Genomic DNA, 15,673 nt, shown 5'->3' with positions numbered 1-15,673 from the left:
GCACCGCGCACGCGCGAGTGCCTTCCCGCCCGACAGAGGCGCGCGGTCCCTCAGTTAGTATAAGCCAGCTAAGAAGCCAACCCGGGGAGGTGGGTGGGACGCAAGAATATCTGCCTGCTGTCCCTGGATAACACCTGTTACGGTAAGTAACTGTGCTTTATCCCAGGACAAGCAGGCAGCATATTCTTGACTGATGGGTGACCTCTAAGCTAACAAAAAGAGGGATGGAGGGAAGGTTGGCCATTAAGAAAACAAATTTTGTAAAACAGACTGGCCGAAGTGACCATCCCTTCTGGAGAATGCATCCAGACAATAATGAGATGTAAAAGTGTGAACTGAGGACCAAGTAGCAGCTTTGCAGATTTCCTCAATAGGAGTGGAACGGAGGAAAGCTACAGATGCTGCCATTGCTCTGACTCTATGGGCCGTGACAGAACCTTCCAGTGTCAGTCCGGTCTGAGCATAACAGAATGAAATGCACGCTGCCAGCCAATTAGACAACGTACGTTTAGAAACAGGACGTCCCAATTTATTCGGATCAAAGGACAGAAAAAGCTGGGGAACTGATCTGTGGGGTTTCGTACGCTCCAGATAGTAAGCAAGAGCCCTTTTACAATCCAAAGTATGCAGAGCTTGTTCCCCAGAATGAGAATGAGGTTTTGGAAAGAAAACCGGTAGAACAATGGATTGGTTGAGATGAAATTCAGAAACAACCTTGGGGAGAAACTTTGGATGTGTACGCAGAACCACCTTGTCATGGTGAAAAACCGTAAAAGGTGGATCTGCAACCAGTGCATGAAGCTCACTGACTCTCCTGGCAGAGGTAAGAGCAATAAGGAAAAGTACTTTCCAAGTGAGAAATTTGAAAGGAGAAGTAGCTAAAGGTTCAAATGGAGGTTTCATTAAAGCTGAAAGAACCACATTGAGATCCCAGATAACCGGAGGGGCTTTAAGAGGTGGTTTAACATTGAAAAGCCCACGCATGAACCTGGACACCAGGGGATGAGCTGAAAGAAGTTTTCCATGGACTGGCTCATGAAAAGCTGCAATGGCACTGAGGTGGACTCTGATGGAAGAGGACTTCAGGCCAGAGTCAGACAAAGAAAGAAGATAATCTAACAACGTCTCCACTGCCAGGGAAGTGGGATCAAGATGATGAAGAAGACACCAGGAAGAAAATCTCGTCCACTTTTGATGGTAACATTGTAGAGTGGCTGGTTTCCTGGAGGCATCCAGAATGGAACGAACGGGCTGAGACAAAAGAGTATCAGTCGAGTTCAGCCCGAGAGATACCAAGCCGTCAGGTGTAGAGACTGGAGGTTGGGATGCAGAAGGGTTCCCTGCTGTTGCGTAAGCAGAGAAGGAAACAGAGGAAGAAGAAAAGGTTCCCTGGAACTGAGTTGAAGTAGAAGGGAGAACCAATGTTGCCTGGGCCACCTCGGAGCAATCAGAATCATGGTGGCTCGTTCCCTCTTGAGCTTGAACAAGGTTCTCAACATGAGAGGTAGAGGAGGGAAGGCGTACAGGAACAGATTCGACCAGTCGAGGAGAAAAGCATCTGCTGTTAGACGGTGCGGAGAGTAAAGTCTGGAGCAGAATAGGGGCAGCTGATGATTGTGAGGAGCTGCAAAGAGGTCTATCTGAGGAGTGCCCCATTGATCGAAGATAGACTGCAGAGTTACGGGATCGAGTGTCCACTCGTGAGGTTGGAGAATTCTGCTGAGTTTGTCCGCTAAAGAATTCTGAGCCCCCTGAATGTATATAGCTTTCAGGAAGAGATGATGATCTATGGCCCAAGTCCAGATCTTCTGGGCTTCCTGGCATAAAAGGCGAGAGCCTGTCCCACCCTGTTTGTTGATGTAGTACATCGCAACCTGATTGTCTGTGCACAACAGAAGGACCTGAGGAAAGAGAAGATGTTGGAAGGCCTTGAGGGCGTAAAACATCGCTCTGAGTTCCAGGAAATTGATTTGATGTTTCCTTTCCTGGGCTGACCAAAGACCTTGAGTCTGGAACTCGTTCAAGTGAGCTCCCCATGCATACAGAGAGGCGTCGGTGGTGATGACTAGTTGATGAGGAGGCTGATGGAACAGAAGACCTCTGGATAGATTTGAGGATACCAACCACCATTGAAGAGACTGACGAAGAGATGATGTCACAGATATGTGTCGTGAGCAAGGATCCGACACTTGGGACCACTGGGTAGCAAGGGTCCATTGAGGAGTGCGCAGGTGAAGACGGGCGTGAGGTGTGACATGAACTGTGGATGCCATGTGCCCCAAGAGTACCATCATTTGTCTTGCTGAGATGGACGGCAGTGGAAGCACCTGCTGACATAGAGACTGAAGAGTCTGGAGACGATTGGATGGTAGGAAAGCTCTCATTAGGAGTGTATCTAGGATCGCTCCAATGAATTGAAGTCTCTGAGTGGGAATGATATGAGATTTGGGTAGATTGATCTCGAATCCCAGAAGTTGTAGAAACTGGATGGTTTGGTTGGTGGCCAGAAGAACTGCTTGAGCGGATGTGGCTTTGATCAACCAATCGTCCAGGTAAGGAAATACATGAAGGTGGTGAGAGCGTAGAAATGCCGCTACCACAATGAGACATTTGGTGAATACCCTTGGAGATGAGGCAAGACCGAAGGGCAGCACCTTGTACTGGTAATGACAATGATTGATCATGAATCGGAGATATGGTCTTGAGGTTACATTGATCGGTATGTGAGTGTAAGCCTCTTTGAGATCGAGGGAGCATAGCCAGTCGTTTTGATTTAGAAGGGGATAAAGGATGGCTAAAGAAAGCATCTTGAATTTTTCTTTTACTAGATGAATGTTGAGATCGCGAAGATCCAGGATGGGTCTGAGATCTCCTGTTTTTTTGGGGACTAGAAAGTAACGGGAGTAGAATCCCTGCCCCTTTTGATGTAGAGGAACTTCCTCTATAGCGTTCAGAAGGAGGAGGGATTGGACCTCCTGAATAAGGAGGGCCGATTGAGGACTGTTCAAAGCAGACTCTTTTGGCAGGCTTTGAGGTGGAAGAGTCTGAAAGTTGAGAGAGTAGCCGTGGCGGATGATGTTGAGGACCCATTGGTCCGATGTGATTACTTCCCACCGGCTGAGGAACAGAGAAAATCGACCTCCTATAGGCTGAGGCAGGAGAGCAGGAATAGGGATACTGGCTATACTGTGGAGAATGAAGTCAAAAGGGCTGTGACTTCTGCTGAGGAGGTTGTTTTACAGCTTGTTGCTGCTGCTGTTGTCTGGGAGGCTGACGTTGTTGTTGCCTCTGACGCCTAGGTTGCTGAGCAGTGGTAGTCAATGGACGAGCTGTGAAGCGGCGTTGATAGGCCGATTGCTGCCTATATGGTCTTGGCGGAGGAGGCTTCTTTTTATTCTTAAGCAGGGTATCCCAGCGCGTCTCATGAGCAGAGAGCTTTTGTGTGGTTGAGTCCATGGAATCCCCAAAGAGCTCATCCCCTAGGCAAGGGGCGTTGGCTAACCGATCTTGATGGTTAACATCAAGCTCGGATACCCGAAGCCAGGCCAAACGACGCATAGCTACTGACATTGCTGTCGCTCTGGATGTTAGTTCAAAGGTGTCATATATGGATCTAACCATAAACTTACGTAATTGGAGAAGAGACGACAAGCATGTGTGAAAAGCGGGATGCTTTCGTGAAGGAAGATATTTTTCGAAGGAAGCCATGGTGGTAAGGAGATGCTTTAAATAAAAAGAAAAATGAAAAGCATAATTACCAGCCCTATTTGCCAACATAGCATTTTGGTAGAGCCTCTTACCAAATTTATCCATGGCCCTTCCTTCTCTGCCAGGAGGGACAGATGCATATACACTGGCTCCTGAAGTCTTTTTAAGGGTGGATTCGACAAATAAGGATTCATGTGGAAGTTGAGGTTTGTCGAACCCAGGAATGGGAATTACCTTGTATAGAGAATCCAGTTTACGTGGGGCCCCTGGGACAGTTAAAGGAGTCTCTAAATTCTTATAGAAAGTTTCCCTCAAGATGTCATGAAGGGGAAGTTTCAAAAATTCCTTTGGAGGCTGATCAAAATCAAGGGCATCCAAAAAAGCTTTAGACTTTTTGGATTCAGCCTCCAAAGGAATGGACAAGGACTCGCACATCTCTTTCAAAAAACTGGAGAAAGAGGAAGTGGCCTGTTTGGAGGATGGGTCAGGGACAGCCGAATCCTCCTCCTCTGAGGAACATTCGCCTTCAGAAAGAAAGGGTTCCTCTGAGTCTCCCCACAGATCAGGGTCTCTGACATGGGAAGAATGGTCCCGAGACTCAGGTGTCGACGTTTGCATGTGTCGGGTTTTGCGCACCGACTTACCCGACCTCATCGATACCGAGTCAGGAGAAGTTATCGGTCGCACCGGTGCCGAAGTCTGCACCGATTGATGGTGAGCTCTCGGCTCCGGTGCAAGGACTGGCATCGATACCGATGAGGTTAGGTGAAGCGGTACCGAGACAGTGGAAGCGGGTAACACGGGTTCCACAATCGGTATCGATACGGGTTGTTCCACAACCGGTACCGATGGCTCGGTGCGGACTGGCACCGGAAGGTTCGGTGTCATGATAGCAGGAAGGAGTCGTTCTAATTGCTCCTTAAGCTGCACCTGAAGGATGGCCGTAATGCGGTCATCGAGGGATGGCACCGGTACCGCTTTTTTCTTCTGCGGTACCTGCGGTGCCGCTCGACGCCCCGGAGATGAGGAGCCCGATGTCGAGGGACTCACCTCTATAGGGGCGGAGCGCTTCCGCTGGCGTCTTACAGGCGGCAGGATTGGACTCACTGCACTCGAGGCCGGAAGACGTTCCAGCGGGGAAGGCTTCTTAGCCGGCTTACCTGACTGTTGAGATGCCGGTGTGGAATCACGCGGCGTCGAAGACGAGGGTGCCGACTGAATCGGTGCCGAAGCCGGAGTTGAAGGAACGGGGTCGGACATCTCGGCACCGAACAACAATCGCTGTTGAATTTGGCGATTTTTTAATGTCCGTTTTTTTTAAAGTAGCACAGCGGGTGCAAGTAGAGGCCTGATGCTCAGGACCCAAACACTGTAAACACCAGTTGTGTGGGTCCGTGAGAGATATAGGCCTAGCACACCGCTGGCACTTTTTAAAACCCGGTTGAGGGGGCATGAAAGTAAAAACGGCTTCCGCCAAATCGAAGGCCGAGGCTTCGATGGTGGCAGAAGGCCCCGCCGGGGAAAACCGAAAACTGAAGAAAAAAATGAAAGTTTTTTTTTTAACAAAATTGAAAGAAAGAAAAAAGGCAATGAAGCCAAAACGTTTACGCGAGCGGGAAGGCAAGTTAGGAAAAAATTTCAACAGCCGTTGAAAACGCGTCTTCTTAGCTCCGCGGAAACTAAGAAACTGAGGGACCGCGCGCCTCTGTCGGGCGGGAAGGCACTCGCGCGTGCGCGGTGCGGCCGAGCTAGAACTTTCTAAAAGTTCTTAGAGTGCAATCACTCTAAAATTGTCCGTACCGGGGCTCCGTCGGTGCCGTCACCCATCAGTCAAGAATATGCTGCCTGCTTGTCCTGGGATAATGGAGATAGTGACACAAAGAAGAGAAAGGGTAAGCAGGACCTACTTAATAAGGATAGAGATATAGAGGGGACATGCTGAAATCAGGGGTGATGGTGGTTTAACACAGAGTGAGAAATCCTGAAAAGGGTTACACGCGTTTACAGAGGGAGGCAATGCTGAAAGTGGCTAGATTGGCACACAGAGGAAATAATACTGAAATGGAGGGTTGATGGTGATACAGATGGAGCAATGCTGAAAAGGGGGAGAGGAGATAGGGACACAGAGAGGGAGCAATGCTGAAGGGAGGGGAAATAGAGACACAGAAGTAATGCTGAAAAAGGGGGGGGAGATAAAGATATTGAAAGGGCAATTGGTGAACATGGGGTAAAGACAAGGACAGAGACAAATGAAGATTCTGGAAAAAGTGGTGAGATAGGGATATAGGTGAGATGGACACAAAGAAGGGTGATGCTGGAAAAGAGGTGGAATGGTTATTCTGTCAGACACAGAAGGGAAATGCTGGATCAAGGAGAGATGGGGCTCAGGCTGGATGGAATGGGGAGAAATGCCTGGCTGGCCCTTAACTTCCTCTCCTATGTCAGAATTGACATTGGGGAGCAGAATGCTGGTCAACGTGATGCTTCTGCAGGGAGAGCTTGGGGCGGCGGAGGCTTAGGGGCCTGTTCCCCAATGGCGGTGGCAAACCTATTGGCTTGGGGGAGGGCAGGGAGAAAGAAAGAAGGGGGAACAGGGAGACAGAAAGAAAGGGGGCATGGAGAGAGAGAGAGAGAAAGAAAGGGAGGCATGGAGACAGAAAGAAAGAAAAAGTTGGAGGAGAGAATGAGGTCTGGAGGAGAGGAAACATACAGGAGGCTGAAAGAAGGGAAGAAATATTGGATGCACAGTCAGAAGAAGAAAGTGCAACCTGAGACTCATGAAATCACCAGACAACAAAGGTAGGAAAAATGATTTTATTTTCAATTTAGTGATCAAATTGTGTAATTTTGAGAATTTATATCTGCTGTCTATATTTTGTACTATGGCTCCCTTTTACTAAACCGTAATAGCGGTTTTTAGAGCAGGGAGCCTATGAGCGTCGAGAGCAGCACGGGGCATCCAGCGTAGCTCCCTGCGCTAAAAACTGCTATCGTGGTTTAGTAAAAATGGAGAGGGGTATATTTGTCTATTTTTGTATGGTTGTTACTGAGGTGACATTGCATAGAGTCATCTGCCTTGACCTCTTTGAAAAAAACCCTGGAATATGAATGATAATTAACATTTTCTCTGCCTTTCAGTGTGCTTTGTGTTTTGTTTTGTTTTTTATTTTATTGTTGGTAGATCATTTTGACTTGGTCATTTTAAAAGTAGCTCGCAAGCCCAAAAAGTGTGGGCACCCCTGGTTTAAAGGATGAAAAACTTTTGTGAGTGAAAAAGGAGCAGGACTTGGGTGTGATCATATCAAATGATCTTAAGGTGACTAAGGTATAAAAGATAACAACAAAAGCTAGAAGACTGCTTGGATACATAGGGAAAAGAAGGTAAAGATGCCCTCGTACAAGACTCTGGTGAGACCTCAATTAGAATATTGTGTACAATTCTTGATAAACAGGATGGAGTTGGACCAGAGAGAAGCTACTAAAATGGTCACTGGTCTTTGTCATAAAGCATATAGAAACAGAATTAAAGACCTCAATATGTATACTTTGAAGAAAGGCAGTCCGACTTATGTTTCTCAGTTTCAGGAGTATTTTAAGCACTATGTAGGCATATGGTTAGCCCAAAGATTGGGTCCCATGATGATCCAGCTGCATCTATCCAGATAAGTGAATTCTGCATAGATTTTATTAAGATCATTTTGGTGGCAGCAGGACAAGTGAGTGCGCTGATGGTCCAGCTGGGCAACCTATGATATGTTCACTTCACGTTGAAAACTATACTGTAGAGGTTGTGGGTCTGAGCACTACACATATAGGGCTCTTTTTACAAAGGTGCACTATGCATTTTAGTGCACGCACCGGATTAGTGCGTGCTAGCCAAAAATCTACTGCCTGCTCAAAAGGAGGCAGTAGCGGCTAGCATGCGCGGCAATTTAGCATGCGCTATTCTGCACGTTAAGGCCCTAACGCACCTTCGTAAAAGGAGCCCATAATTTATTTTATTAGTTTTCAGAACTGTGATTTGTTTAGGTTATTTAATTTGATCACAGGTTTGAGGTATTATACTCCCATAGTGTACGTGGTTAAAATGAGCAAATAATAGACATGGGCATGGTTAATGCTGAGTTAATGTATTAATAGAACAATTAGGGCTCCTTTTACTAAGGTGCGCTAACGTTTTTAGCGCGCACATGCCAGCCGAAAAGCTACCACCTGCTTAAAAGGAGGCGGTAGCAGCTAGCGCACGATAAAACCGTTAGCGCGCCTTTGTAAAAGGAGCCTTTAGTGTAGGATCTGCAAAATAATAATTTAAAAAAATCCCTAAATATTGTTGCTTTGAGCCTGGAAAGCCTTACATCAAGATGTACTAAGTCCAGATTCCAATGCCCTTTAGTAAAGGACCCTAAATTTTTTAAGGCATGCTAACAAACTGGATCGGTGCTAACAGATTCATATCCTTATTAAACACTGGTCAATCCATAGTCTAAACTGTAAAAGTAGAAACTTTACTCCAGATGCAGGCCTTCTCTACAATACAGGCTGTATCCTTTCACATAGGTTCAATTTTCCATAAACTAATTAATTCAACAGATTAAATCCTAAAGAAGAATCTAGGAGCAGGTCTATCTAGGCGGAGTAGTCTATCTTACTTGCCCTTTTAACAATGGAATATAAATTGACATACCTGGGAATCTGCTATGATAATTATTGTAATTCAAATCTATCAGCAGTTGGTTTTGCCACATACCTGAATGTCTTTCCATTTTGTGATAAAACTGTTCTCTATATCCATTTGCTTTACTTGGTCTTCATTAATCTGTGGTAAATGTAACAAGGATTATGTTAAAAATAATACCTTGTGATTTTGTTTTCAATTAGTGACCAGACTTGACAAAAGACTTGACTGACCTTTGTTGGGCCTGACTCTTTCTTCCTGTTTCTTTCGGCTTCCATTAGAGAAAGCTACATTCTAATCACATAGTTTCATTTCTACAGGGAGAAGTTGAGTAGGTTTTCACTCACTGCATGAATTGACTTATAGTTCTGGTTTTTTAAGATATTAGGTGCCCAACATTGAAAACAATTTAATTGGGCAAGAGAGACTCCTCACCTGCAGTGGCATAGCTCGGGAGGTTGCAGAGGTGATAGCGCCTGGCATCGCAGCGCTGTGCACACCTCTGTTCTTCCCTGACACTTGAGCGCCCTCCCCCTGTACCTCTTGAAATGTCTGCCGGTGCATGCCGCATCTTCCACCTGCTGCTTGTACCGGCCTCAGCTTCCTTCTGACATCATGTCCTGTGCCCAGGAAGTGATGTCAGAAGGGAGCCGAGGTTGGCGTGAGCAGCAGGCAGAACATGCAAATCGCACCGGCAAACATTTCAAGAGGTATGCTGGGCTGGGGGTGGAGAGACGACAAAGAGGAGGAAAGACACCAGCAACGGCACCCCTGTGAATATGGTGTCCAGGATGATCCACCACCCTGTCTCCCCTTACCACACCACTGCTCATCTGGTTAAACCATGATCAGTGGGTCAGAAAAGGAATATTCAGAGGCACTTAACTGGACAGTGCTGCTGAATAATCCCTCAGACTGTAATGTCACTGTCCAGATAGTGCCAGGGTAGTCTGGATGCAAAGTCCAGGTGGAGCTGGGAGTTATGTGGGCACCAGCCAGTGCCTGCATAGCTCATCAGCAAGTAGGACAATATAAATTGCAAACCTATCTTTGCCTGGTTAGCTACATGGGTACAGTATTAATTATTGGATGTCTCACTTAACTTCTGGGCAACTTAATTCCTCACTGCCACTGACCCCGATATTAAGTGACCAGAACATAAAGAGTGCATAACTGCTGTCATACTGGGACAGACCTATTGCCCATCAAGTCCAGTGTCCTATTTCCAATAGTAGTGTAGCAGGATGGAAAACATGGGTATGGAGAGTGTAGTGCATATATTTTACATGACTGCTAGGAAAGATTCAAAAATCTGTTAAGAAAGGTTTAAAATCATCAGTGCTGTGCATTTTCATACAGGTTTCTGTTTGTAGTCTCTAGGCATTAAGGCTGCCTGCTATTATTTGAAGGTGTATAGGTGAGTCTCAGCTCTGGTCCTAATAAATAAAAATAACTTTGTGTGGCCCTTTCCAACCACAGGGTAAAGCAGGAGGTTATGTGTTATAGTGGCCAATCCAGGCCAAAAGTACCTGTCAAGATCCCAAAAGAGTAAGACAGAATTTACACTGCTTATCCCAGAAAAAAGTAGATTTTCCCAAGTCCATCTTAATAATGGCTTATGGACTTTTCTTTTAAGAAATTATTCAAACCTTTTTTTTATGCTTAAATCTTTTATTAATTTTCAATTTAAATTCCAAGTATACACTTGTACAGAGAGCAATAATAAAATAGATATCAAATACAATACAAATATAGCTCATAGATTAACAAATATACTATTTATGCTCAAGTCCTCAAATTAAGATCCAAGAGTTAAAGAAAAGTGGCGAAATAGTAAAGAAAAATAATAATAATACATAAGAAACTGAGAGCTATAGCAGTGAAGCGAGGACATCAATAACCAAGTTATAGGGCTCAAAGATTATTCGCATTCAGACGAGACATTGCCACGAAATTTGTCAAATGGGATGGTTCAAAGAACACATATTTGAAAATACGGTAACACACAATACATTTACACGGATGTCTCAGATAAAAAGTTGCCCCCAAAGATAAAACCCCAGGTTTCAAAAGAAGAAATTCACGGCGGCGCCTTTGCGTCTCCCGTGCCAAATCTGGAAACATTTGTATTTTGTGACCAAGAAAGCTTTTTTGTCTATTTTTAAAGTAAAGTTTTAACAACCATGTTTTATCAATTGGCAAAGCTAAGGTAATAATCATAGTGGCTGATGATGCTAAATCCTTCTCAGATGTCTCTAAGATTTGTGAGATATTTAAGGGTTCTTGATCTGAAGATTTTACTTTTTGTTGTTGATTTTGTTCTTTATCAGGCAAATAATAAACCCGTGAAAATGGTAGTAATGATTCTTCAGGTATCTCCAAATTTTCCACTAAATATCTCTTAAGCATATCTCTAGGTGTTACCAAATCAAGTCTTGGAAAATTGATTAACCTTAAATTGTTGCTACGTGAATTATTCTCAAGCATTTCAATCTTCTTCCTTAGGTTAATATTGTCTTTAACTAAAGTCTCTTGCAATTGTTTCGATGTTATAATTTATTTTTCTATTTTCTGAATGGATGAGTTAGAAGTGTTCATTTCTTTTCTTAAATCTTTCAGTTCTTTATTATGTTCCTTAATTTTTCCTTTGATTTGTTGAAGAGTAGGAGTAATATTTTTAACAAAACCAGCCATTAAGTCCCAAATGGAATCTAGAGTCACTTCTGCAGGTTTAATCAATACAATTGGAGTTTGTGTGAATGTAAAGAGCTCACCGTTCTGAAGTCCTTCGGGGCTTGTCTTCTGTCCTTCCCCCTCATTCTGAGATGGTATTCCCCCAGATATCTCCATGGGGGCCCTTGAAGTGTGAGCCCCAACCTCCAAGCTCTCCTGTAGATCCTTCCTTGCCTCTGGAGAGGAGAAAACCTCTGAATCCGGGGTTTCCCCACCTCTGGGAGAGCTGGTTATCTGAGGCTGAGGGGGCGGTGCCCTAACGTCGGGGCTTAGAGTAGTGTCGGGCCCAGGAGTATCCACCACGGGTTCGCCTCCCTGTGTCCTCAGCAAGCCGCCATCCGACGTTGCAGTGACCTCCTGCATGCGCCGCAGAAGATCTTGTATATTTCCAAGACCCGGAGCTCCAGGGCGCCACGAGGCAGAAGCAGCACTCCGGCCCCGTCTCTTAGGCATCGCGGTAAGTTAATGCCGCTAGGAATTATGCAAGCAAACGCAATTCTGGGACAAGCAACTCAGCGCGTCCTGCTCTCAGTCGCCATCTTGGATCCTGGCACTATTCAAACCTTTTTTAAAACCCTGCTAAGCTAACTGCTTTTACCACATTATCTGAAAACAAATTCCAGAGTTTGAATATATGTTGAGTGAATAAATATTTCACTGTTTTATTTTAAATTTACTACTTAGTAGCTTCATTGCATGCCCCCTAGCCCTTGTATTTTTGGAAAGAGTAAAGAAGCGATTCACATCCACCCGTTCCACTCTACTCAGTATTTTACAGACCTCTAACATATCTCCCCTGAGCCGTCTCTTCTCCAAGCTGAAGAATAACACACCTTAACAAGAGCCCACACTGATAACTTCCCCCCAGAATAGCTGTCTTAAATTACCTAAATACTTATCCAGATATCAGTGAGAATTATTGTCTGTCTCCAGACAACTCTTAGCTCTGCCCTGACTTTTTTCCTGTACTATGCAGATAATGATGCTGAAAATCAGCCTCAGTCAGTGACACTTATCAAGGTAGCAGCAGTCCTTTTAAATATTAGGCTAAGGAGTGTAGTTACTTACAATGACTACCATAAAAATATTACTATTAACTCCCAATTATTAGTAACTAGCCCCTCCTTTTATAAAGTTGTGTTGGGCTTTATTATCGCCAGCCATGGCAGTCAAAGCTCCGATGCCACAGAATTCCTATGAGTGTCGGAGCTAATACTGCCATGGTCAGCATTAAAAAAACCTAACACGGCTTCATAAAAGGGGGTCTAGGTCTTAATGCATAAAACAAGACCTTTGGTATAATAACACAAGTGAGGGAGGAAGTTATTGATATGGGCTACTGTTAAAATGTGTTATTAAAAAATAGGTCTCACTGCATAACATGGGATCTGTGTTAAAACAGAACAATTTAATGATAAAATAACACCTCTTAACAGTGTAACATAGGGTGTGTTATCAAAGTACAGTACAAGGTGAGCTTTTACAGCGCCCTGATTTAACATGATTTGCCAAGTCCCATGATAAAGAATTACGGTAATGCTGCCTATGAGTCACATCTCATGCAGTGTTCATCTTTCAGCCTGGGAGCATAGAGCTATCAATTTGTGACCCAATATTCCTGGTATTTATTTAAGGGGATCATAAGCAGAGAAATATGAGATATTTTGTTGATACAGTGTTCAACTACTGCTGTAGCAGCCAGTAGCAAGGGTGAGAGGTGCCCCTCCCCCGCCCTCTTCTCCACCCTCCTCCACCCCCATCCGCTCCTTCCCCGCCCCCTCCTGCTGATGCCCCTTCCCCCATACCTCTTTAATATTCCCCGGCGCGAGCAGCAACCCCAACCTGCTGCTCGCACCAGCATCGGCTCTTCCTCTGATGTCACTTCCTAAATGTGGGTCCAGGAAGTGAAGTCAGACGAAGAGCTGATGCTGGCGCGAGCAGCAGTTTGGGGTTGCTGCTTGTGCCAAGAACGTTAAAGAGGTACGTGAGAAGGGAAGGGGCATGCGCAGTAATGGTGGGGGGGCAGGGAAGGAGCGGGCGGGAGTAAAGAGTGCTCTCCCACCCCCTTACTACACCACAGGTAGCAACCTTAGGACAGAAAAACTACCTCAGAGCATTGTTTTCCATTATTGTTCAACTAGTCTTTAAGCTCGTTACATTAGCGGGTGCTAAAATAGATGTGTGTGTCTGTCTTTCTTTCTTTCTCATTGGCCGCTTTCTAACCGTCTGTCTTTCTTTTTCTCTCTCTCTTTCCTCGGCTGTCCACCACCACCCCTTGCCTGCTCCCCCTGTTCAGCAGTAGTAGCCCTTCTCCCTTCCTTTTACCCCCCCTGTCCAGCAGCTCCCCTTCCCTGCTCCCCCTGTCCAGCAGCAGCCCTTATCACTTCATTTTACCTCCCCCTGTCCAGCAGCACCTTTTTCCTGCTCCCCCTGTCCAGCAGTAGGCCTTCTCCCTTCATTTTACCCTCCTCCCCTTATCCAGCAGCACCTCTTACCTGATCCCCCTGTCCAGCAGTAGGCCTTCTCCTTTCCCTGTTTCCCCTGTCCAGCATCTGCTACCACGGGCAGCCTCGGTGCTTTTGCTAGGCCGGCCCATCTCCCATTATCGAAGTGGGCTGGCCTAGTAAATGCCCCATGGCTGCTGCATTTGCTGGTCGGGGGGTGAGAAGATGCATCCCGGCAGCGCAGGAGTCAAACCGCTGCTGAAATCGCTGTTGCAAGCTGCCCCATGTGCCAGAAATCAAATTCGGCATGGACAGACACAGCACAGTGGCAGGGATCACAAAACCCTAAGTGCACTTAGGGTTTTATTATAGAGGATAAAGTTAGTTATAGTACATATATCTGTCTAAGTATCCCCTGCCCCCAGAGAGAATCTTTTCACTTGAAGAAGTGATGAGTGAAGAGAAGAAGAGAACTGGAATGAAGTAAATGTTTTATGAAACACCGGGGTTAGAACTGTTTATGGACTGCCCTGAAAAAAGGATCCCAACCCCCGTTACACATGAATAAATCAATTACCTGAAATAGTTGTACATAATTATCAATCAGGTCCTCAGTGACCTTGACTTCTTCCTCATTCTGTCCTTTAGTTTGAAACAAGCAAGATGAAAATGCTTTGGCCAAGTTTAGTGTGTTCATGTTATTTATTTCTGCACATTTCTGTACCCTATCAAAAATAAACAAGTTCATCAATGGTTAAAAAAAAAAAAGTATTTCATTACAGTTTTGCATTATATCTTGAACACAGTGAGACACTAAAATATGATTTATACTAAAACACAAGGGGTGTACACAGACAAAATATTTTCATTTCTCTCTGGAAAAACTCAGCTTTTCTCCCAATTTGGATTAATAGTTTCAGTTAATTAATAAACATTTTAACCTGTATTAGGACTTTTTTTAATGCATGGAAATAATTTGTATGCACATTAATTTGCAGGCATATGGATGTTGGTTTTGCATGTGCTAAACCTTTCTAAAGTATCTATCTTTAGGGGGGCCCTTTCACCAAGGTGTGTTAAGCCCTAATGTGGGTTCAGCATGTCAAAAAGGATTTACCACAGAGCATGCTATAGTGCTCTGCTGCAATTTACCTGTTTGTGAGTGGTAATTGCACACCTTACAATATCCAAATTCTGTGTATGGTGTCTTGGGTTGAATATGTAAATCGATGCACATAGCTGATGTGCGTGCGCAACTTAATAGCTTAACCAGCCAATCGGCGCACATCATTGGCAATTAACAAATATTGGGTTACATAACTTTATAGACACATTCTATAAAGTGGTGTGCGTCACTTCTAGTGCACAAATTTCAAAGGGGGCATGGCCAAGGTAGGAGCATGGGTTGGTTGTGGGCATTGTTCTGTCCTCACATTCATGAGAGCAGATTGCTTAAGATATGTAAACGATGTGCACTGCTGTGGGCTAAGTAAACTGAAGCCTCCCTGCTCCCAGTGTGCATTGCTGCAGCTCAGTGGACTAAAGCAGCCCTTCCCTTCTCCCGCTTCTTCTTGTGTGTGTGGAAAAAGGGTGTCAGGTTAAAAGCGTGCCGGGACAAAGGCGTGCGCAGACAACTGAGCGCAACGCGGAGCCGCGCGCCGAAGAAAATGACTGTTTTAAAGGGCTCCGACGGGGGGTGGGTGGGGGGAACTGCCCCACTTTACTTTATACAGATCGTGCCGCGTTGTGGGGGCGTTGTGGGGGATTTGGGGGGTTGTAACCCCCCACATTTTACTGAAAACTTCACTTTTTCCCTAAAAAACAGGGAAACAGTTAAGTTTCCAGTATAATGAGGGGGGTTACAACCCCCCAAGCCCTCCCAACGCCACCACAATCTGTATTAAGTAAAGTGGGAGGGTCCCCCAACAAAACCCCCCGTCGGAGCACCTAAAAACACTCTTTTTCTTCAGCGCCGCTTCCGTCTTGCGCTCAGTTGTCGGCGCACGCCTTTGTCTTCGGCGGTTTTGTCTATGAACCGGAAAAGACAGTCTCCATTTTGCTAGTTACAAGCACATGGCTTAGAAAGCACTGTTGTCCCATTAGGTTTACACTG

The 15,673-nt window shown here is 45.2% G+C and overlaps 1 protein-coding gene across 9 annotated transcripts in view; it reads right to left on the bottom strand.

Annotated features, from left to right (window-relative positions):
* Positions 1 to 15,673, bottom strand: part of ARAP2 (ArfGAP with RhoGAP domain, ankyrin repeat and PH domain 2) — a 402,332-nt gene that overhangs the window by 117,498 nt on the left and 269,161 nt on the right. For all 9 annotated transcript variants that reach the window (XM_033947679.1, XM_033947686.1, XM_033947705.1 and 6 more), the window contains 2 exons: positions 14,138 to 14,285; positions 8,456 to 8,524 (listed from right to left, as the gene is read on the bottom strand). In XM_033947679.1, coding sequence (XP_033803570.1) covers positions 8,456 to 8,524; positions 14,138 to 14,285 — 217 coding nt within the window. The remainder of the gene's footprint in view (positions 1 to 8,455; positions 8,525 to 14,137; positions 14,286 to 15,673) is intronic.

The sequence above is a fragment of the Geotrypetes seraphini genome, chromosome 1 (genome assembly GCF_902459505.1).
Source record: "Geotrypetes seraphini chromosome 1, aGeoSer1.1, whole genome shotgun sequence".
Taxonomy (NCBI): domain Eukaryota; kingdom Metazoa; phylum Chordata; class Amphibia; order Gymnophiona; family Dermophiidae; genus Geotrypetes; species Geotrypetes seraphini.
The sequence above is the reverse complement of the archived record's forward strand: the minus strand, read 5'-3'. Positions and strand labels throughout refer to the sequence as shown.